Source organism: Myotis daubentonii, chromosome 12 (assembly GCF_963259705.1).
Source record: "Myotis daubentonii chromosome 12, mMyoDau2.1, whole genome shotgun sequence".
NCBI lineage: Eukaryota > Metazoa > Chordata > Mammalia > Chiroptera > Vespertilionidae > Myotis > Myotis daubentonii.
Window position 1 is genome coordinate 25,554,256 of NC_081851.1, and position 24,538 is coordinate 25,578,793.

The following is a 24,538-nucleotide window of genomic DNA, read 5'->3' on the forward strand; positions in this document are numbered from 1 at the left end:
TTACAGAGAGGAAGGGAGAGGGACAGAGAGTTAGAAACATCGATGAGAGAGAAACATCGACCAGCTGCCTCCTGCACATGTCCCACTGGGGATGTGCCCGCAACCCAGGTACATGCCCTTGACCGGAATCAAACCTGGGACCTTTCAGTCTGCAGGCTGACGCTCTATCCACTGAGCCAAACCGGTGCTGGCGGTCTGTGGTACCTTTTAAGGCAGAGGTTCTCAACCTTGGCTTCACATTAGAATCACCTGGGAATCTTTTCAAAATCCTGCTTTCTGGGACCCATCCTCCGGAAATTCTGTTTCTTTGTTACTAATGTTGTGGCCCCACCCCATAACACAGAAACAGAATTCCCAGAGGATGAGGCCCAGAAATCAGGATTTTCAAAAGATTCCCAGGTGATTCTAATGTGCAGCCAAGGTGGAGAACCACTGTTTTAAGGGATCCTGAGCCTTATCTAGGCTCCACTGGTAAGAGTAAAGGACTGACTAGCAATGTTGGCTGAGAACGTGAAATCAGCGGGTGACAACTCTTGTCAATAATAGCCATTCCTGCCGGCAGAGGGTAGCAGATGATTGTGGCAGAAGTTGTTAGAGTTTTATAGAGTCAGTCTGGGTTTGATTTCTCACTGACAGCCCAGAGTCGGGGGGCTGACTAGGTCTTTGGCAATGGGTCAGTGCATTACTGTTTGCTCAGCCCCGAAAGAACTTTGGAAGAGAAACAGAGGACAACGAAGCACCCTTGGCTTGTTGTGGGACCAGCACGGTTCCCACCGATCTTCGGCGCGGCCTGTGGTCTCGCTTCCTCCCGTTTTCAGCTCTCCTGAGGGAGAGCAGTAACATGCCCCGTGGTTTCCACTTTGGGGCAGGGGACACGTGCAGAAACAGAACAAGTCACCAACTTTTCTTTCTAGCGCATTCAGATGTGCGTTCGGGCTCACAGGTTATCCTGCTCTCTAAGTGCGTGGTGTTTTTCTAGGAGCTGTGAGAGCTGCCAGAGAAGTCCAGGTGTATTTCATTGAATTTACAGTCAAGTCGAGCGTGTGAAACAGCCTCAGAAGGAAATTTTGAGAGAAAAGTTGAGAGAGGAAAGCAGGGTGGGGTCCGGCGGCACTGAGTGCGGGTCCACTGCTGCTCCGTGCTGCACTTTGCCAGTCTCCAGGGACAAGGTCCCGCCACCCTGGAGCTAAGTGTGTTGCCCACCGTTGAGTGCTGCGGCAGACACAACGGGGAGTAGCAGTGGAGATGGTGACTTCATGTACGCAAGCTGGAGAAGGAAGGAGTCTGAGGGCCGTGCTGCAGGGTGGACTGGAGGGAGGGTGTGGAGACATCAGGAGACAGGTGAGGGCGACAGGAAGCCCTGTGGAGGGCCGGATCCAGGCTGAGGTTCAGGAGGCTGAGGCATGAGGGACCACATTGGGCCTGATGATGTGGCCCAGGGGCAAAGGCAAGAAGGGACTTAGGAAAGAAAAGTGGTGCTTACATCAGAACCTGAGGACTCAGCATGATTATCTTTTATCCTCACCTGAGGATATTTTTTCCATTGATATTTAGAGAGAGTGGAAGGGAGGGGGGGAGACAGAGAGAGAGAAGCATAGATGTGAGAGAGACATTCATTGGTTGCCCCCTGAATGTGCCCTAACCAGGGCCGGGGATCCAGCCTGCAACCAAGGGACATGCCCTTGACTGGAATCAAACCCACGACCGTTCAGTCCGAGGGCCAATGCTGTAACCACTGGGCCAAACCAGATAGGGCAGGATGGTTATCTCTATTCTCCAAAGTCTCAGTAATGTCACATATAAATAATACTTACACGTTTTATCAAATACGCGTGCACTTACAGTCTATTTGTAAGTTGTAAGGACTTTGGTTAATGGCGTTGTGTATGGATCAGGACCAGGCTAGGGCTGGGGGAAGTGACAGGTTCCGGTGAGGATGAGAGGGTTAAGAGAGAAGGGGAAAGGGTGACTGGGAGACCTATTTCCTGGGAGGTGTGATGTCTGTGCTCCTTCCCGTGGGCCTTGTAAATGGAGGAGGAAGTGGCCAGGAGGGCTGAGTCGTAGTTCTCAGCCCAGCAGTCTGCCAGAAGCTGACTTTGGCTCCGGATCTGCCTCCGAAAGCTCTGACCCGGGCACTGGGCACACTAATTTTCACTGCAGTGTTTATTTAGAGACAAGAGAAAGGAAGGGCCTCAGGTTTGCGTTGGCCCGGGGAACACCCTGTGCTCCAGGGTTTCTGTTTGGATTGGCTGGTGCCTGCCCGTCTGGCCTGCGTGCCTTCCCAGCTGTGGGCTTTGCTTATCCTGGAGGATGTGTTGAAGCTGTGAGACTCGGATCCGAGGCCCAGCCTGGAGGTTTGGGCCTGGGCCACAGGTCCAGCAATTTCTCCCTTGGGAGCCTAAGGAAATATGACCTTGAAAGTCAGCTCAGGCTCCGTGGCATGCCCTGGGCAAATGCTCATGGGGATCTTCAGAACCCAGGTCTCCTTGGAAACATGGACGTGGGGGCAGGAAGGCGGAGTTGGAATTTCTCAGGGAGCAGAAGGACTGCCTGCACCAGGTGCTCTTGGGCCTGCCTTTCCGGATATGAGGGGTTTGCCCCCTGCTTCCTGAGCTGGAGGAAACCAGGGGAGGAGGAATGGGGGGAGGGAGGTGGGGAGCATCTCTTCGTAACCTCTAGCCCCTCTTTCTCCAACCTTCTGATGCAGCTGCATAAATGTGGACAACGTAAGAACACACTGGCCTTGTAATTTGTTGTCCCCCAGCTTGTTGTCTGCTGGGATTTAGAGGAAACTTGGGGTGCAGAGAGGTCTCACCCCATCTCCATGATTCCCCTGACTGCTTAGAGGGCATGCAGATTAGTTGGAGTAGCAGTTGCCTTTATGCATTTGTTTGTTATTTTTATTTTTTAAATATGTTTTTATTGATTTCAGAGAGGAAGGGGGCAGAGAGAAAGAGAGAGAGAGAGAGAGACATCAATGATTGGAGAGAATCATTGATCGACTGCCTCCTCCATGCCCCCTACCGGGGGCTGAGCCTGCAACCAGGGCATGTGCCCTGATTGGGAATGGAACCGTGACCTCCTGGCTCATAGGTTAACACAACCACTGAGCAACACTGGCCGGGCTATGTGTTGGTTTTTAAAGTAGCATTTATATTTATCATTTAGGAAGCCAATGGTTAATGTAACATAAGATAAAGGCAGTAAAAGGCTTAGTGAGCCTAATATTAAAGCCAGCTATGGTGGGAGGTGTTCTGTCAGGAGGACATGACCAATGACATATCTGTGAGAGGGAAAATGCAGGAATGGTGGTTATCTTTAAGGGGTAAAATTAGTTGTTGTTTTTATTCTCTTCAAATTAGTCTTTCTCTTTTTCCCTCACAGAGAGCATACCACTTGTGAAATAGTTCTTGCTTTGTTCAAAAATAGTTTATGATCTTTTTAAATAGTCTTGCAGAGGTAAATAAATGCTCATTGTAACATGAGCAATAATCAGATGTATAAAGGTAATGAAAATAATGTAATGATAATCTGTGCCTTACCTTCCCCATGTGCCCCTGCCCCCAAGGAGACCATAGTAACAGGTTGTTGAGGATCCAAGCCCCCTTTTCCCTTGTGTATATATAAACACATACAGAGTTGGGGAGGGCTTTAAATTGCCTCATTCTATCACTGTAGACAGCACCTAGACATGTTTTTTATACTGAAATACATTATTGCCATCACTTCAGGACTAGTATAGATTTAACTAAGCCTTCTCATCACTGCATAGTATTTCATAGTGTACACCATGCTTTATTCCCCTGTGCCCCTTCAGTGGGCAGCCAGGTTATTTTCAGTTTTTGCCACTGTTAAAAAGTGTGCTACATAAACATAATGTTTATATAACCTTTCATTGGCGCTCCTTTTCTTCTGAAAGGCCAAAAGGAAATGAGTTTTAAATGTTCTAGAATCTTTTTTCAAATTGCTTTCCCATGCCCTAACTTGTTTGGCTCAGTGGATAGAGCGTTGGCCTGCGGACTGAAGAGTCCCAGGTTCGATTCCGGTCAAGGGCATATACCTTGGTTGCGGGCACATCCCCAGTGGGGGGTGTGCAGGAGGCAGCTGAATTGATGTTTCTCATCAATGTTTCTAACTCTCTATCCCTCTCCCTTTCTCTCTGTAAAAAATCAATAAAATATATTTTTTTAAAAAATTGCTTTCCCAAAGCCTATGGCAATTTAAACTTTTAAATAATTTTTGGAGTGTAATGAAATGTGTTCAGAGGGCTTGGAACTGGGAATCGAGAACCCCAGCGGTCCTGGCTCTGCTGTCTGAGGTTGGCAAGGTATTTGTAAAATGTGGAATTTATACGTAGAGTAACATACTCACGTGTGAGCGTCGGGGGCGAGGGGATGCTAGAGTTCTGCCAAATCCTTTCAAACCCGGGGTTCTCAGGATTCTATCCGGATGTGCTGTCTTCAGAAGTACTCATTTCTTTCTTCAGATTAATTCTCTGAGGAATTCAGGGCTCCAGAGAGGCCATGCATCTGTGAAGGAGACAGAGATTACTGGACAGGGGCCTGGAGCCTTGTCTGTTGCTGTCCCTCTGAGCCCAGAGCCTGGATGGAGCTATGCTGGACTAGTAGCAATTTCTCAAAGCACCAGAGGGACTAGTAGCTATTTCTCAAAGTTGTTTAGAGTTTTGCTCCAGTCTAAAAACTGCCTTTTATTTGGTTGAATAAAGCATGAGACAGATAGAAGCCACACTCGGCCAGGCTGAGGTGAGCTCTGGGGATGGTAATGATGTTGAAGTTGCCGCTGATCGCAGTCTGTCCTACACTCTGGCCCAGGTGTGCCGACACGTGAAGAACGGGGACGTTCTCCTGCTGAACCGACAGCCCACCCTGCACAGACCTTCCATCCAGGCGCACCACGCCCGCATCCTGCCCGAAGAGAAAGTCCTACGGCTCCACTATGCCAACTGCAAGGCCTATAACGCTGACTTTGATGGAGACGAGATGAATGCCCACTTCCCCCAGAGTGAACTGGGCCGGGCCGAGGCCTATGTCCTGGCCTGCACAGATCAGCAGTACCTTGTTCCCAAGGTAGGTCTGACCGTGAGGCTGGTCCGCAGTCACAGCGTGGCACAGCGTGGCCCTTTCGAGCTGGGCCCTCCAGCTCCTGGGGTCAGGGGACAGCTCAGGGCAGAAGCATGTGGATCACAGGGTCCTGGCTTCCTCCAGGTGGGGTTTCGGCCCTCTAGTTGCTTAGAGCCAGGGAAAGGTTTCTGTTTTGCTGCCTTTTAAAAATAGAAATCATAAGATTCATCACCAAAAGTTACATAATAGGCCTTGTCTTCCAGACTTATGTTTATTACCCTTGGCAAGGAGTAGCATCCCAACTGTGCTGGTCCCCGTGGTTCTCAGATAACTTTGATCCTTTGAATTCTGAGATGCTTGAATTTTAAGAGACAACTCCAAGGGCCCGAATGAGCACCCCTTCCAGGCCACAGAGGCCTCTCTTTGAGCCCCTTCCTTCTCATTCCGAGGTTGGTTCTCAGAGGCAGACCCATGTGAACACGGCCGTCCAGAGGAACCCCTGGGAATGCCGCTTCCCTCCCCCTGGCCTGGCCAGACGACCCATTCTCATGGCAGAGGCCCGAGTCAGCGCGCTCAGGGGAGGAACAGAATGGGGAGAGCCAGTCCCCCCTCGCCCCTCACCCCAAAGGCCTGAGGCCTTTAAAGTATAAGCCTTTGCATCACAGTGATTCACAATGACACATCATTCACTTGGACTGGGGTGGAGGATGAAAGAGCTAGCAGTAATAGCAATAGGATTGTGGCTACCGTTTCCAAGCACTTTTTCAGCGCCAGACACTGCAGAGGACTTTGGAGGCTTCTCCTTTCACCCTCCCAGCAGAGGGTGGGGTAGGTGCTGGCGATGTCCACCTTCACACAGGAGTGTGTTGCTTGCCCCTGGACACAGCGGAGAAGCAGGAGGAAGGACAGGAGCTCCCAGGTTCTCTGGGGTTTTATTCGGATCCCCTCTATGGGCCCTGCCGGCCTTCTGCAGAGGGATGGAACCTTCGCACTCAGGGACCACTGGAGGCTGCTCAGGGGTGTCCCGCATCAGTTAGCGCCCTCTCCTCTGGAACTTCTCTTTCCCCATCAGTCATCTGCCTCCCTGGGAGTCAGGCCGGCGTATCCCAGCTTCTTTTCCCAGACACACCACAGTAGCTTCATGATCCAGATATCTGAGTTTAACTTTATTTCCCTCCTCTGCCCACCTTAGCCAGCTGATGACTAGGGAAGACCTGAAAGTAGGAAGGAGGAGTTAGGGCCCACTCAGGTCACTCAGAAATGAGAAGAAATAGTTTTGCTAATTTTTACTACTAATTAGAAGATATACTTGGAATAATACGATTAATTTGGGAATTGGCTTTTTGCCTGTTCATGTAAAACAATGGTGGCCATAGCTTTGGCAGTGGTGGCAATAAAAGTTCATCTGTCGAGCACTCCCTGTTCACCAGGCACTGCCCAAGCAATTTGCAAACATCCTCTTACTTAGTCCTCACAGCAGCCTACGGGGCAGGTGCGATTTTCACATGAGGAAGCACAAGTGACTAACTTGCCAGCCAGCAGTGAGGCCAGGACTTGAACCCAAGCACATGTTCAGCCCTGTTGAGCCAGCTCTCTGCTCTAGAGCAGTGTCACATTGCCCCACGGGACACCATCAGTGAGCAGCAGATGGGTCAGTTTTTGCTGGCAGAGTGGCCTCTGGACATTAGCTGCATGGGGAGTTGGGGTACCCTGAAATTCTCCTACTAGTGAATCTTGGATGTTCTGTCCTTGAGTTTTCTTTGAAAAGGTAGTATAGAGCTTCGTGTTTACATGTGTGCTGCGGAGGGCAGGCCTGTGTAAACCCAGAGTGCCTCATCACTCTGGATTACATACCTATTGAGTTTAAGGTCGGGAGACAGGCAGAACATAGGTAAGGAAGCTTATATCAATAAATTAATTTCTTTTTTTAATCTTATTTATTTTTCACAGTTGACATACAATACTATATTAATTTCAGGTCTGCAACATAGTGATATACCTTATGACGTGCTTTATACACCTTACGAAGTGCTCACCACAGTGAGTCTAGTGTCCACCTGACACCGAATATAGTTACTACGTTACAGACTATATTCCCTGTGCTGTACTTTACATCCCTTTGATTATTTTTTTTTGTTTTGTTACTCCTCACCTGAGGATATTTTTGCACTGATTTTTAGAGAGAGTAGAAGGGAGGGAGGGGAGCAGAGAGAGAGAAATATCGATGCAAGAGAGACACATGGATTGGTTGCCTCCCGCACATGCCCCAACTGGGGCTGGGGAACAAACCTGCAACCCAGGTGTGTGCCTTTGACCCAGAATCCAACTCGAGAGCCTTCAGTTTGAGGGCTGACATTCTAACGACTAAGCCATGTAGGCCAGGGCCCCTTTGACTATTTTTATAATTGGCAATTTTACTTCTTCTTCTTTAAAAAAAATATATTTCTTTATTGATTTCAGAGAGGAAGGGAGAGGGAGAGAGAGATAGAAATATCAGTGATGAGAGAGAATCATTGATCAGCTGCCTCCTGCACATCCCCTACTGGGGATCGAGCCCACAACCTGGGCATGTGCCCTTGGCCAATATCGAACCTGGGACCCTTAAGTCTGCAGGTTGATGCTCTATCCATTGAGCCAAACCGGCTAGGACCAATTTTACTTTTCTTTTTTTTTTAAATATATATTTTATTGTCTTTTTACAGACAGGAAGGAGAGGGATAGAGAGCTAGAAACATCGACCAGCTGCCTCCCACACACCCCCTACTGGGGATGTGCTGGCAACCAAGGTACATGCCCTTGACCGGAATTGAACCTGGGACCCTTCAGTCCCCAGGCGGACGCTCTATCCACTGAGCCAAACCAGTTAGGGCCAATTTTACTTCTTAATCCCTTTCACCTTTTCAGCTGTCCACCCAACCCTCCTCCCATCTGGTGATTATCAATTTGTTCTCTGTATCTGAATTTTTAAGGAACCTCCATACTGTTTACTATAGTGGCTGCATCAATTTGAATTTGCATCAACAATGTACAATGGTTCCTTTCCTTATCCTCGCCAGCACTTGCTGTTTGTTGACTTATTGATGATAGCCGTTCTGTCAGGTATGAGGTGATATCTCATTATGATTTTAATTTGCATTTCTCTGTTGATTAGTCACGTTGAACATTTTCATATACAGTGGGGCCTTGACTTACGAGTGTCCCGACTAACGAGTTTTTTGAGATACCGGCTGTCTCTGGCGGATTTTTTTGCATTGAGTTGACAGAGTAATTTGAGTTAACGAGCTCCTTAACGAGCTCAGTCTCAGAACGAATTAAACTCGTAAGTCAAGGCCCCACTGTATCTATTGGATATCTGTATGTCCTCTTTGGAGAAGTGTCTATTCAGGTCCTCTACCCATTTTCTAATTGGATTGTTTGGTGTTGAATTGTCGATGAGTTCTTATAATTTTGGAAATTAACCTCTTCTCAGATGTATCCTTAACGGATATGTTCTGCCATTCAGTGGGTTGTCTTTTTGTTTTGTCCATGGTTTCCTTTGCTGTGCAAAAACTTTTTAGTTTGATGTAGTCCCATTTGTTTATTTTTGTTTGTTTCCCTTGCCCAAGGAGGCATATCAGAAAAATTATTGTTAAGAAACGTCAGAGTTTACTAACTATGTGTTCTTCTAGGAGATTTATGGTTTTGAGCCTTACATTTAAGTCTTTAATCCATTTTGAGTTGATTTTTGTATATCGTGTAAGTGGCCTGATTTCATTGTTTTGCATGTATCTGTCCAATTTTTCCAACACCATTTATTTAATATACTATCTCAACTCCATGTATATCATAGATTAATTCGCGATATAGCTGCAGGTTTATTTCTGGACTCTTTATTCTGTTCCATTGATCTATGTTTCTTTTTTTAATGGTAGTATCATGTGGTTTTGATTACTATGGCCTTCTAATATAGTTTGATATCAGGTAGCATAATACCTCCCACTTTATTTTTCTTTCTCCAGATTGCTATGGCTATTTGGGCTCTTTATTAGTCCATATAAATTTTAGGATTATTTGTTCTAGCTCTGTCAAAAATGCCATTGATATTTTGATAGGGATTGCATTGAATCTATAGATACTTTGATGTTAATTCTATCTGTGAACATGGTATATGCTTCCATTTATTGGTATATTCTTCAGTTTCTTTCTTCAGTGTCTTACAGTTTTCTGAGTACAAGTCCTTGGTTAAATTTATTCTTAGGTGTTTTATTTTTTTGATGCAATTGTAAATGGGATTGTTTTCTTAGTTCCCATTTCTGATAGTTCATTATTGGTGTATAAAAATGCCACCGATTTCTGAATGTTTTTGTATCCTGCTACTTTACTGAATTAACTTACCAATTCTAATAGTTCCTTGGTGGCATCTTTAGGTTCTCTATATATAATATCATGTCGTCTGCAAATAATGATAATTTTACTTCTTCCTTTCCAATTTGGATGCTTTCAATTTATTTTTCTTCTCTAATTGCTATGGCTGCTACTTCCAGTACTATGTTGATTAGGAGTGGTGAAAGTGGACATCCCTTCTTGTTCCTAATCTTAAGAAAAACACTTCTTTCTTTTCCCTGTTGAGTATGATGTTAGCTGTGAGTTTGTTACATATGGTCTTTATTATGTTGTAAAATCACTACAGTTTTTACTCACTCTCTTCATCCTTGTGTTTTTGTCATTATTTTTACTAGGTGTTTTTGTTGTGTGTGTGTATGTGTATCCCTGAATTTATTGTTGTAATTATACATGCTCTTCCTATTTTTGTCTTTTAACCTTTGTAATCCTATATAATAAAAGGCTAATATGCAAATCGACCAAACGGCAGAACGACCAGTTGCTATGACACACACTGACCACCAGGGAGCAGATGCTCAATGCAGGAGCTGCCCCCTGGTGGTCAGTGCGCTCCCACAGGGGAAGCGCTGCTCAGCCAGAAGCCCAGCTCACTGCTGGCAAGTGCAGCCACAGTGGCAAGAGTCTTTCCCACCTCCGCAGCAGTACCGAGGATGTCTGACTGATGACTTAGGCCTGCTCCTGAGGGACCCCCCCAGAGTGCATGAATTTTGTGTGCTGGGCTTCTAGTAGCTTTATAATTGGCTTAATAAATTAGCCAGCATAGTTGGCTTAACAAATAGTGAAAATTTCTAGGGAATGATCTGAGGGTTCGCTTCACTCTTAGTATCTTTTGTCTTAGTTAAAGGGGTTTTTTTTTTTTTAAATATATTTTATTGATTTTTTACAGAGAGGAAGGGAGAGGGATAGAGAGTTCGAAACATCGATGAGAGAGAAACATCGATCAGCTGCCTCCTGCACATCTCCCACTGGGGATGTGCCCGCAACCCAGGTACAAGCCCTTGACCGGAATAGAACCTGGGACCCTTGAGTCCGCAGGCTGACGCTCTATCCACTGAGCCAAACCGGCTTCGGCAAGGGTTTTTAATTTTTGATACATTTCATTTAGTCCTTGGTGTTAATGCCAAGAGGTGGAATCCTCCTTTTTACTAATGGTTATAAAAATGCAACATGTGTTGAAGTATTTTGGTGGCAGTGTCCTTAGAGGACAAGAAGTGGTTTTGTTAAACTAGGAAAGCCATATATATGTTTTTAATGTTTTTGGTATACCTTTCTTTGTCTTCATTTCTCTCTGTTCATGTTTCCATTCCTTTTACATTTCCAGGTATTCTTCCTTAACTAACCATAATACACATTAAAGTAAATTTATTTTTTTGGTTTGTAAGTATTTAATAGAGTTGTGTACTGTCTGTTTACTTAAAATGAATGGGACTTTATTTCTTTTCAGAAAATAGTTAAACTTTTTATTTATGTTTTTCTTTGTGAATTAACTTTTTTCTTTCTTAAATTTATTGAGGGCCAGTGCTTTGTGGAAATTATTTTTAACAAGGCTTGAGAATAGTTTTCTGACTTCTACTTAGTCAGCTAGAAGATTCAAGTCATAGAAAACCCTAATTCTCTGAGCATCCTGACCAAAGACATTACTTGTAATATCATTTTGCTGTGATATTAAATGGAATAGGATAGCTGACAATTATCTGGGTTTTTGTTTAGAGATGGTCTTTTTGATCCTAAGCAGGATTTAGGAAATTCAGAATCATAAGTTGACCCTTAGTAAATTGCTTTAATCAGCATTCCTTCCTAGAACTCATGATTATTGCATTGAAAACAATTTAATCATTAAGATAATTTTCTAGTCATGTAGAAATCTGGACAGAGAAAGGAGAAGGCATGGAATGGGTCACATAACCTGTAATTATGTTCTTTAAAGGAAGAAAACAAAAGGAAAAATCTGTATCTGCCTCCAAAGATTGTGGGATGAGTCAAATGTGTAATATTGGTTTGGGTTTTCCCCCAAGCAAAATAAGACCATGTCTTTGGAACAAGCTACAGAGTATATATTTTTTAATCTTCACCTGAGGATATGTTTATTAATCTGAGAGAGAGAGAGAAACAACGATGTGAGAGAGAAACATCCATCAGTTGCCTCCCATATGCGTCCCCAACCAAGGATCGAACCTGCAACCTTTTGGTATAAGGACAATGGTCCAACCAACTGAGCCATCCGGCCAGGGCCAGAGTGTAATTTTTATTGAAGTTGGAAGGGCTATTTGCTCTATCTGATCTTGCCTTCGATTGACAGCACTTATCCATCCATTTGTAATAATTAACTTTGAATTTACATAGAGCCATTGTCCTGGTACTTAGACTATTTGACAAGTACCCTTTTTAGCTTTTGAATTAGTACTTGTGGTTTAATTCCTGGTGCTTCTCCAAGGCTGCATTTGTGAGTCCTTTAGCCCTGCTTATGAAATATGGCCATAATATTGGGTCATATTTGGCAAATAATCAAATGGTAACAATCTTCAGATTTTTTTTTTCAAGTTCCTATAAACATTGAAAAGTTTGCAAAAACTGCTTCTGAAAGAATGTCAGTGAGCACAGCTATTCTTACTTTAGTCTGCCTTATGTTGCCATGGACACAGACCTGCAGAGAGGGTTAGGAGGCTAAGGGTCAGAAACCCTGTGGCAAGTGCCCAAGGAGATGCATGTACCCACCAAACCTGATATGCAAGCCCCTGTTTGGACCTCTGGTGGAAAACAGCCTTTTGACCGGCCCACCATGAACACATGCTGCACTGTGAACACTCACAGGGACGTTCTTTCCTTCAGCAGTCATGTATGTCAAGGCCCTTCCATGACCCTCCCAGGAGCCTCTGCCTGAACCCCTGCCCCCTGCACTGCTGACCCCCATCACTCTCAGGCCTCGCTGTAACGCTGCCCCTCAGAGAGACCGCTCCTGACCCTCCCCCTACCGCAGATCTGTATGATGATCCGTTCTGTGATTTTCTTCCATGTCATTTAAAACTCTTTGTGCCGATGTATTTATCCAGACAGCTGCTTACTGTCCAGCTCTTCCTCCTCATAGAGGATTGTGCCTGTTTGGTCCACAGAAGTAGATGGAAGTTCTAACCCAGTGATTAGACCGCACAGTAAGCTCTCAGTAACTATTTGTTGAATGGATGACCAATTTAGAGGAGAACCAGGCCAGAAATGTGAGAAAAATCCTAAAGCATAAAACCAAAATATAAAAACAAGAACATAGCTAGCAGCAGCCAGACCAAATTTGTGCATAAATGCCAAAAATATGCTGGAGTAACTAGAACCAGATGGGATCATGGCGGCAAGGCTTGGGGAAGTGGATGGTTTTGACGCAGTTTTGATAGAGAACTGTGGGCAATGCAACGGCAGAAGGAGGCCCTGGCCATGTGCTCTGGGCGGCAGTTTACTCTCAAAACGAGAGGCCTCGGCACCTGCCTCCTCGGCTGTGGGAAAGGACAGCATGAGGCCATGAGACAGGGCTGTTGCCAAGAGGCGGCCTCCAGGCAGATGATTAGGAATTAGAATGTGACTTAAAAGTTATTCTTGCCCTAACCTGTTTGGCTCAGTGGATAGAGCATCAGTCTGCGGACTCAAAGGTCCCAGGTTCGATTCTGGTCAAGGGCGTGTACCTTGGTTGCAGGCACATCCCCAGTGGGGAGTGTGCAGGAGGCAGCTGATCAATGCTTCTCTCTCATCGATGTTTCTAACTCTCTATCCCTCTCCCTTCATCTCTGTAAAAAATCAATAAAATATATATTTAAAAAAAAAGTTATTCTTGTTCTTCTTCCCATTTCTGTTTTGATTTGTAGGATGGCCAGCCGTTGGCAGGATTGATCCAAGATCACATGATTGCCGGTGCAAATATGACCATCCGAGGTTGCTTTTTCACCCGGGAGCAGTATATGGAACTGGTATACCGAGGACTCACTGACAAAGTGGGACACGTGAAGCTCTTTGCTCCTGCCATCCTGAAGCCTTTCCCACTGTGGACCGGAAAGCAGGTAATTGGGAGAAAACGGCCAGAGTGTATATATCAGAAGGCCGCCGGCCACTCCTATATAAGGTTTCATTCCCAGAGGAGCCCATGCCAGGGACAGACAAGTAACTAATCAGACAGTAGTGTGACTTCCTCTTTGAGGGGCTCTTGGGTCTGAGTGTTTCAACGGAGTAGTAGGCTGCGTGGTTTCTGTCCTTTGCTTCTAACTTAAACGTGATGACCTCGTAGTCCAAATGGTGGCTATGGGCAGTGGTGTTGGTGGTAGTGTTGGTAGTAGTTGCTGGGAGGGGCAGAGTGCTTTGCTGAGTGCTTTAGCTATGTTATCTTACTTAATTCTCACAACCAACTCTCTCCCTCTTCCTCTCTGAAATCAATAAAAATATTTAAAAATATATATATATATATGTGCTTGTGCTGTTGGTAATGCCTCACAACCAAGTAAAGATTATCCCAGGAATGTGAGGTTGGTTTAACAACTAAAAACCAGTCAAATCCAAGGTCCACAGACTTAAAGGACTGAAGAGCAGAAAGAGACTTTCAAAATCATCCTGAAATCCTTTGTTTAAACTAAAATTTTTATTTCTCTAGTACATACATATAGGGATACTATTCAGGTTATCTTTTTTTTTTTTAATATATTTTATTGATATTTTACAGAGAGGAAGGGAGAGAGACAGAAAGCTAGAAACATCGATGAGAGAGAAACATCGATCAGCTGCCTCCTGCACATCTCCAACTGGGGATGTGCCCGCAACCCAGGTACATGCCCTTGACCGGTATCAAACCCGGGACCCTTCAGTCCGTAGGCCAACGCTCTATCCACTGAGCCAAACCGGTTTCGTCCAGGTTATCTTTTTTGTTGTTAATCCTCATCCGAGGATATTTTTTCCATTGATTTTTTAGACAGTGGAAGGGAGGAAGGCGGAGGGGGAGAGATAGAGAGACAAAGAGAAAGAGAGAGAGAAACAATGTGAGAGAGACACATCGCCTGGTTGCCTCTCGCACGTGCTAGGGATGGAACCTGCGACCCAGCAACATGCCCTTGAAAGGGAATCAAATCAGTGACCTTTCAGTGCATGGGCCGGGGCAGGTCGTCTTATTTCTTGAATGAGCTTTAATACTTGGTTTTCTCAAGGATTTTGTCCATTTTAAATAAGTTGTTGAATTTATAGGCATAAAGTTAATCATAATATTCCTTTATCATCCTTTTCTATCTGTACAATCTGTAAGTGGGCCACCTTTCTCATTCCTGATATTGGTAATTTATGTCTTCTCTCTTTTTTCCTGATCAATTTGACTAGGGTTTGTTGGTTTTATTGCTCTCAGAAAAACAGCTTTCATAGACTTTTTCTATTTTTCTGTTTCCTGTTTCATTGATTTCACTTTGAGCTTTATTATTTACTTTCTTCTGTTTTCATTGGGTTTAATTTGCTTTTCTTTTTCTAGTTACTTAAGGTTGAAGCTGACATCATTGATTTGAGACTGTTTCCTTTTCTTTATAAGTACTTTATGTATAAATTTCCCCCCTAATAAGTTCTAGTAATGACATCCCACAAATTCTGATACGTTGTATTTTCACTTATTTCAAAATACTTCCCTGTGCTGCTCCAGCACGGCCAAGGGTGACCCTGTGTGGGGCCGTGAAGGATTGAGAAAAGATAGACAAGAGAATAAAGCTGGGGCTAAGTGGGACGCTGCCCTCTCTGATGGAGAGAGACAGTGCCACAGCCTGTAAGCCGTCTCTTTATTTTATAGCCAGATTCCACGAGGCAAAGTGAGGGCACGGTTACAACCTTCTCCTGGGTTTCAGTCCTACTCAGTTACATGCACCTGAACTCTATCAAGACCACACCCCTCAGCCACGTGGTATCACGTGTTTAGACCATAGGTTCAAGCTTACAACTATAGCTGTTGGCTATAATTGTGCTGGGATGGCTCTGCCCTCCAAGCTGGAACTTGCACGTGGCCATGAGAGGACTGTGCCCCTCTCATGAGTCTGAGGCTTGAACCTGTCCAAACACTGTAGCTGCTCTCCACACTTTCAAATTTTCCTTTTTTAAACATATGAGTTATTTAGAAGTCCATTATTTAGTTTCCAAATATTTAGAGATTTTCCAGATATCTTTGTTACAGATTTCCCATTTAAGTATTTTGCAGCAAAGAATATACCTTGGATGACTTGAATCCCTTTAAATTTATTGAGATTCATTTTGTGGCTTCAGTTATGGTCTGTTTTGGTAAGTGTTCGGTGTGCCCTTAAAAATAATGTATATTCTGCCCTAACCAGTTTGGCTCAGTGGATAGAGCATCAGCCTGCTGACTCAAGGGTCCCAGGTTCGATTCTGGTCAAGGGCATGTGCCTTGGTTGCGGACGCGTCCCCAATGGGGAGTATGCAGGAGGCAGCTGATCGATGTTTCTCTCTCATCGATGTTTCTAACTCTCTATCCCTCTCCCTTCCTCTCTGTAAAAAATCAATAAAATACATTTAAAAAAAATGCATAATCTGCTGTTGTTGGATGGACTGCTCTGTAAATGTCAGTTGGGTTCAGTTGATAGGTAGTCTACTCTCTACTCTCTCCTTGCTGATCACTGTTCTTCATTACCTGATGTCCGTTGTCTTGAAAATCATCCTATACTAATAAAAGAGAAAAATGGTAATTGGCTTACGACCGATACCTTTTTCATTGGCTAATCAGTGAGATATGCAAATTAACTGCCAACTAAGATGGCAGTTAACCGCCAAAAAAGATGGCGGCTAATTTGCATATTGCAGGCAGGATGGTACAGCGCTGTCAGAGAGCGGGTTGGGGGTGTGAGTGCCAGCAGTCGCCCGAGACCTGATCCCGCCGGTAGACCCAGACGCGGGCCAGCGAGGCGGCTGTGGCGTCCGCCCGCACTCATGCCGCCAACCCGCGAGAGCGTCAGGCCTGGGCTGGGGTCAACGCCTGAGGGCTCCCAGTATGTGAGAGGGGGCAGGCTGGGCTGAGGGACACTCCCCCCCCCACACACACACACCCAGTGCACGAATTTCGTGCACCGGACCCCTAGTTGTTTTATATTCTTGTCTGCTTTTGTTGACGTTTCTGGTGGGAGAGTAAATCAGGTCACCATTGCTCCATCCTGGCCAGAATGGAAGTTGACTTAACCGAATACCACCGGCAACTCTGCAGTTTGATTAAAATCTATAATATGGATAGTTTAGTTCAAGGAGTTGATAAGCTTTTTCTGTAAAACCAGATAGCAAATATTTTAGGCTTTGCTGACCACACAATCTGTTACAGCTACTTAGCTCTGCCATTAGAACATGAAAACAGCCACAGACAGCACATAAATAAGTGAGCATAGGTTTTATCCAGTCTGACTTTATTTATTTTTTAAAAAATATATTTTACTGATTTTTTACAGAGAGGAAGGGAGAGGGATAGAGAGTTAGAAACATCGATGAGAGAGAAACATCGATCAGCTGCCTCTTGCACACCCCCTACTGGGGATGTGTCCGCAACCATGGAACATGCCCTTGACGGGAATCAAACCTGGGACCCTTGAGTCCGCAGGCTGACTCTCTATCCACTGAGCCAAACCGGTTAGGGCAGTCTAACTTTATTTACACATAGAGCTGGTGGTCCAGATTTGGCCTGCAGGCTCTAGTTTGCCTACTCCTGATTTAGTTAGTTGGCCATATGTATTTTCCCACTTTATTATTCCTATTTATATGACTTTATTTTATAAGCTATCTCAAGTTACCTTAGAAGTGAATGTATTATAAGTCTTAAGTAATTTAATGTCCAGAATTTATTAGAATTTTATTTAAACATAAGCAGTGTGTTCAAAATAAAACCAAATAGTAGACAAAGGATATGGGGGTGGGCAAAAGTAGTTTAATAATAAATAATACAATAATAATAATAAAAGAGTAAACTATGTTTTGTAGACGCACAACTGTAAACCTACTTTTGCCTACCTTGTTACCTAGCGTCTTAAATATGTTCGTTCCCTTCCATCTGGAAGCCCAGCCTCAGGAAACAAGCTGAAATGTAGAAAGGCTACTTGAAAAGCATTCCGTAACTCTGGTTTATAGTGGTAGAAACTCAGAAAAGCCTGGATACTTAGGATTGGAGCTAAGTAAATTGTGGAACATCCATTTGTTAATATATGGTAGCCCTCGCTGGTTTGGCTCAGTGATAGAGCATCAACCTGCAGACCGAAGGGTCCCGAGTTTGATTCTGGTCAAGGGCACATACCTTGATTGCAGGCTCCTCCCCTGCCCGGGCCCTGGTCAGGGCTCGTGCAGGAGGCAACCAATCGATGAGTTTCTTTCGTATCAGTATTGCTCTCAGTCTTACCCTCTGTCTTCCACTTTCTTTTCCACTCTCTCCAAAAATCAATGGAAAAATATCCTCTGGTGAGGATTTAAAAAAAAAGAGAGAGAGATTGTATAGTTGTTAAAAATAGTGGATTCCCAGTCAGGGCATGTGCCTGGGTTGTGGGCTTGATCCCCAGTAGGGGGCATGCAGAAGACAGCCAATCGATGTTGCTCTCTCTCCCTGTGCCTTCCTCTCTCTAAAAATCAATTTTAAAAAATATTTATAATTAATTAACAAATAAAAGATGCTGTTGCCAGTTGTCCCCTGCTCCTGGTGCACATGCATGAAAAGGCTGCTGCTCTCCTACCTGCCCCAGCTCCATTGTGCACCGTGAACGAGGCTACTTTGTGGGACCTGGCACGGGAACACTAAGAGCTGTTGATGCCAGCTGATGGCTCCCAGCCCCTCCTCAGCCCTCAGGGCCTGTTCCACCAGCCTGTCTGCCCCCTGCCTACTACACCTTTGGGAAGGTTTGCTTTGGGAATGTATTAGCATATGGTTATCCACTAGGTTCAGCTGATTTCACTTGGGTTCTCTATGGAGTAGTTGCTTGAGAAATTGGCCTCCTGGCCTCCTGTTAGCAGCCACTTGCTGAGTGGACAGCCACACTGATGGGCCAATTGGGGCAGCGGATGGACCCCCTGGCCTTTCAGGGGCCATGACTGATCCTAGTCGCGTACATTTATTTCTGGTGTCAGCTCCGTAACAGCTTATTCTGTGGAAGCCGGCAGGTTGTCGAGTAGTCTCCTAATTACTGAGTCCTGCGAGGTGCCCCACCCGGACTCCCACCAGGTCGCTTTAATAACCGCTTCTGAAGTACTGGTCTGTCTTGTCAGTGTCACATGGGAGGCTTATTCTCTATGGCAGTGGTCAGCAAACTGTGGCTCGGCAAACCGCGGCTCGAGAGCCACATGCGGCTCTTTGGCTCTTCCACAAAATACCGACTTCTGCACATGGGCCATGAAGTTTCAACCGCACTGTACGTGCGCACCTGCACGTGGTATTTTGTGGAAGAGCCACACTCAAGGGGCCAAAGAGCCACATGTGCCTCGCGAGCCGCAGTTTGCCGACCACTGCTCTATGGCATTTATTTAGCTTCAGGGAATAGACCAGGAATGCATTTGGAACAAGTGATCCTGTTAAAAGTTAAAGCAGAGCATGTCCCCCCTGTGATCAGAACCTCCCACTTCGCTTTCCTTCTCATCACAGGAAAGCCTCAGCCTGAAACGCAGGAGCTGCCCTCTGCGTGGCTCCCTTCCTCTCCACCGCACCGTGCGGGCCTTCTCTGCCCGTCTCACTTAAAACCCCAAGCGTGCCCCGTGCTGCTCTGGGCCCTGCTCTGTTTCCTCCAAAGCATGGGCCCCCCTCAGGAGAGAGGCTCCACTGAAGGCAGAGACCATATTTTATCTACGTTCTTCCCAGCACCTGGCTCATAGGAAGCACTCACGGTTAATTGCTGACTGAGTGGGCCTTATCTGTGCTCTCCAGATGAGCGATGCTAGGGGTGAGGGAGCGTGGCCACTTCCCCGCAGCTCACGGCTGCCCGTGGTGGGCGGGCACCGGAACACCTTGTCCCGAAGCTTCCCTGCAGCCTGCTTCTCTCTCGGACCCTCAGGCCTCCTCTGCAAAGCCTGCAGAGGAACAGCTCTCAGTTCTTCATCTTCGCATCCTTTCCTTCCTTTGACCAGGAAGTCAGAGCTTTCCGTGGGAGGACATTTTTTTTTCTCAATTTGTTTACATTCAGTATTATTCTCTGATGTACAGCGTAGGTCATCATGAGCTTTACAGAGTAGTCCCCCCAGTATTTCTGGTCCCGTACGTGGTTATTACGATACTATTGACTATGGTCCCTATGCTATGCTTTGCCTCCCTGTGACTATTCTGTAACCACCCATCTGTACTTCTTGATCCCGTCGCCTTTCTCACCCAGGCCCCCCACGCTCTCTCCCCTCTGCCAGCTGTCAGTCTGATCTCTGTATCTGTGCTCCTGTTTTGCCTGTTTGTTTCCTTTGTTCTGTGGGAGGACACATCGACTGTGTGTAATAATCGCCGTGGATTTGGATGTGGCCTGGAGACAGGGAAGGATGCTCTTCAGCCTCTGCCTCGTCCTGGCACTGGCGCCCGCGGGCCACCTCCTCCGGGCAGGGCGGTGTCGTGAGCCCACCACCTGTCTCGGCCCTGCTGTCTCTGTTTTCACCACACGCTCGAACCTTCTTTCTGTGACCCCACACCAGGTTGCTGCTTTTCTCTCCTTCCTCCGGTCTGTTCGGGAGCTGGATGTGTTTTCCGGGCCTGGGGGATTGCTCACTTTAACAGCAGTTATTTTAGGGAAGAAGAGTTCCAGTGAAGTCCTTAGTGGCGTGTGTACGTTTCCGCCCCTAAGCTCCCTCCTAAGTCGCCTAAGTAGAACAGTGAGCGCGGAGGTCCACTGGCCCCACAGAGGAGGGACCGTCGTCCTTGCTTTACCTAGAGGCCGCTGGAGTGGGCTTGCCTGGCCCTTCAGGATGAGCAGGGACAGGAAGCCCTAAAGGGAACTCTCATCTTTCCTTCCTTTCCTTTCCAGGTTGTGTCCACGCTGCTCATAAACATAATCCCCGAGGAGCACAGCCCACTGAACTTATCAGGGAAGGCCAAGATCGGTGGGAAAGCCTGGGTGAAGGCGTCTCCCCGGCCCGTGCCCGGCTTTAACCCCGACTCCATGTGCGAGTCCCAGGTATGGCTGCCCAGCCGCTTCCGTGGGAGATTGCGAGGCCTGGGTTTAGGCAAATGGGTTTAAAGCAGGCACAGGAGGAGGCACATGCGCAGAGGGAGGCGTATGGCTCCTAAGAGAGAGCTGTGCCCAAGTTGGTGTCAGCTTTGGTGTTAGGGAGGTTCAGAGTTGATTGCTAGCGTTGGCCTCAGTGTAAAACGGGCAGCCAGCTGGGGAGCTTCTTCGGCAGGAGGCCTGGGAGCTGACTGCAAAGCCTGCAGATGCAGAGCCTGGGTTTTCCCTGCAGACCCCCGAGTGGCTGAGATCATGGGGCTGCTGTGAGGTTCACTCCTCCCAGCTTTGTGCCTCGGGAACAGGCCTCAGGGAGGTGGGCCAGGACAGTCAAACCCGGGCACCGCGCTGCCTCCAGAGCGCAAGACTGGCCTCACGCTAGATTTCCGAGGCCTCTGCGTGTTCTTGGTGGGGGAGTATCCCCAAGTCCCCCCCTCACTGCTTCGTCACCAGGTCCGACACAGTCCATTAGAGCTGAAGCTGCCACTCTTCCTTTATAGGTCACATGCTTAAGGCATGCAGCAGCATTTTGCAACCGGAATCCTCCGTTTAGTTAGCTTCTAATTCATTAGCCCCACTTTGTGAGAGTACAAATCCAGGCCTTCAAGGACGTTGGAAAAGCTATGTTGTTCTTACTCCCAGGGCACAGGGGAGGGAGTACCTTGGCCAAGATCGTGGTTATGAAGTTTATACCAGATGTTCTCATTTCCAGTCACAAAGTCTTTGTCAAGGGTCCCTGACCTCGAGTCATTGTGGGTGGGGTGGGGATGGGAGGGCATCTGAACACACTGAAATGTGTCTGTGTGTGGTGCGGTCCTGGAGGGACTTACTTTAATGTCTACATGTGCCCACCTCTTTCCATCAAGGACTTGAGCAGGTTACAGTGGAGGGACGGGTACAGTAAGGACACTAAAGCGTGAAATGAAGGGAGAGGTGGCTCGCGCTGGAGGCAACACCTCATCTCAGCATCGTGGTCATGGCTGTGCCCTCTGCAGGTGATCATCAGGGAAGGGGAGCTGCTCTGCGGGGTGCTGGACAAAGCACACTACGGGAGCTCTGCCTACGGCCTGGTGCACTGCTGCTACGAGATCTACGGCGGGGAGACCAGTGGCAAGGTTCTCACCTGCCTGGCCCGCCTCTTCACCGCCTACCTGCAGCTCTACAGAGGCTTCACCTTGGGTGAGTGCTGGGCGAGCGGCTCCTGGGGCCCCTACCCGGCCAGCACGCCAACCAGGGTGTCTCCCAGCTCTGCTAGCAGCCTCCAGCCTCCGGGGCAGCGGCCGGGCTGCCTCTACAAGGACATCCTCCCTTTGCAGCCTTGCATCTCGTCAGTGCTTCCTGCCCTTCCCCCAGAGCCAGTGATTCTTCACCGTCGACCTCATAGTGACCATCCGTCTCGTTCTCGACCCCATCCTTTACAGTTTTCAGTCCCTCGGTCTGATTTTTCACACTCACACGCACCCCCATTTTCCCAGAATTCCCTGGGCACTCCGTGCTCTGCAAAGGGTGCTTAGCATATGGTCGAAAGAGAAATTGGCCCAAGTGCAAAGAGCATCCTGATGCCGCCAGGCTGAGAGGGAGCGTGGCCCAGCTGGACAGAGCTCTGAGGGAAGGGCAGGCTAGAGATGGTGCCTTCACTCCAGCCCTCAGAGCCAGAGGGGCAGTGAAGGGACCGTGGTGGCCTGGAGCTGACCCCACGGAAGGACCTACTGTTGTGGTTATGGCTTCCTCACAGAGGGAATATTTCTTCCCCTCCACGCACACATGTTCTGCAGAGGCCCTCAAGCTTCCAGGACAGTGCGTTGGGATTCCAGATATTTTAGCCCAGCTTTTAAGAGTGCAGCCATTGTTTCCTTCCCACTCAGATCTTGGCTGAGGGACTTTTGGCCCCAGTAACACTCACAGATAGAGACAGAAAATAATTGATTGAAAAAATGAAGTAGAAAGACATCCTGCCCAAGGTGAGGAATTCCTCATCCCTGTGGAGCCAGAAAGACAGGCCTAACTAGTGACCCGGGCTTTCTTCCTGGGCAGAACCTGTGGTGTGGTCCCTGTCACCCAGGCTCGTGTGTGTGTGTGTGTCTCTGCACACCCATCCTCACAGCTGCATGGGTGGTCGTCTCTGGAACAACTGACTTCTGGGAATCAGAGCCAGGATGTGCTCTCCCTCCCTCTCTTCCTTCCCTAGCCTTGGTTTTTCATCCACAACATCTTCACCCGCAGCCCATTCATGAAACATTTATTGAGTTCAGGCAGTAGAGCTGTGCCTAAGAGCACAGGTTTGGACTTGGGCCTGGGTTTGCTTTTTACCTGTGGAACCTTGGGCAGGTAGCTCGAGATGAGCCTTAGTTGTGACATTTGTAAAATGGAGATTGTAATGCTTGGCCCTGCACTTTCTTACGGGATGGGAAGCACTTAGGAGAGCGTAGCAGTCTTGTAAGGACGTTAGGGGATTGCTGTTCAGGTGCCTCCTGGGTATGTGACACTGCTCCATGCCCTGAGCTCACTGAGTTTACGTCCTGCTGAGAAGTCAGGCCCCGTGCCACCTGAGCTTGTCTGTCTCACTTCACAGGCGTGGAAGACATTTTGGTGAAGCCACAGGCGGATGTCAAGAGACACAGGATCATTGACGAGTCTACCCACTGCGGGCCCCGGGTGAGGAGGGCCGGGAGGCCCGGCCTGCCGAGGGGTCAGCTCTCCGGCAGAGTGAAACCCACACCTTCCTCACTTGGCGGCTGCCTCCGACGTGTCCCTTTTCTCATTCCAGGCTGTCAGGTCTGCATTAAACCTGCCAGAAACCGCGCCATGTGATGAGGTCCGAGGGAGATGGCAGGATGCCCATCTGGGCCAAGACCAGAGAGATTTTAACATGATCGATCTGAAGTTCAAGGAGGAAGTGAACCATTACAGTAACGAGATTAACAAGGTTAGTCTGGCAGTGAGCACAGCTATCCCCACCATTTTAAATGCTGATTTTTAAAAAAATTACATTTTGATTTTCACTCGGGGCCCTTTAGAGCAATTTGGCTATTTAGCAGCTAACTTGGTGGGATGTGAGGTGGGATGTGCAAAAGTCATCGCTTTGAGGAGCCAACGGCTTCATTCCCTCACCCAGTCAGGGTCTGGGAAGAAAGGTCTGTGCTGCATGCTGAGCGGGAATGCTCTGCACTTCGTTTGTTTTGTTTACTATATTTTTTCCATCACCATTTATTCCCTCTACGCCCTCTTTCACCGTCACCCTCTCCTCCCCTCCCCGCCTCTGCCCCTGTGCACTTTTTTAAATGTGTGTGTTTGGGGATGATTGCATTAAAAGGGACTGAAGGCAAGGGCAGTTTCCTGTGGTGCTGCAGCCAGTGGAGGAGTAGATTGAGGGACCAAAAACACCATTGCTGTGTTACGGCCAAAGGTGATCCTGAGTGGGGGGTGAAAGGATTGAGAAAAGACAGACAAGAGAATGAAAGCTGGGTCTCAGTGGGACGCTGCCCCCTGATGAGGAGACAGCGCCAGCGCCCGTAGCAGATGCCACGAGGCAAAGTAGGGGCGTGATCACATTGTTTACAGCATTCTCCTGAGTGCCAACCTCACTCAACTACATGCACCCGAACTCTATCACAAGGCACATGGGGCCACGTGTTTGGACCATAGGTTCAAGCTTACAACCACAGCCATTGGCTATAATTGTGCTGGGAGGGCTCTGCCCTCCAGCTGGGACTTGCACATGGCAATGAGAGGACCCTGTCCTTTCATTGGTCCGAGGCTTGAACCTGGCCAACACACTGTAGCCGTGCCCCACATTGCTGCTTGTACCTTGGAGCCAGAGCTGAAGGCCTGGTTTAAACCCTAGCTCTGCCATACCCTTTCTGTGTGAACTCAGGCAGGTGACGTAACCAGTCTGTGCTTTGTTTCCACACC

At 47.3% G+C, this 24,538-nt stretch overlaps 1 protein-coding gene across 1 annotated transcript in view; it reads left to right on the plus strand.

The window, feature by feature from the left end:
- POLR1A (RNA polymerase I subunit A) overlaps positions 1 to 24,538 on the plus strand; it is a 78,431-nt gene that overhangs the window by 28,390 nt on the left and 25,503 nt on the right. The window contains exons 13-18 of the mRNA XM_059659234.1: positions 4,833 to 5,087; positions 13,313 to 13,504; positions 20,429 to 20,578; positions 21,622 to 21,805; positions 23,199 to 23,281; positions 23,394 to 23,552. Of these exons, the coding sequence (XP_059515217.1) occupies positions 4,833 to 5,087; positions 13,313 to 13,504; positions 20,429 to 20,578; positions 21,622 to 21,805; positions 23,199 to 23,281; positions 23,394 to 23,552 (1,023 nt within the window). The remainder of the gene's footprint in view (positions 1 to 4,832; positions 5,088 to 13,312; positions 13,505 to 20,428; positions 20,579 to 21,621; positions 21,806 to 23,198; positions 23,282 to 23,393; positions 23,553 to 24,538) is intronic.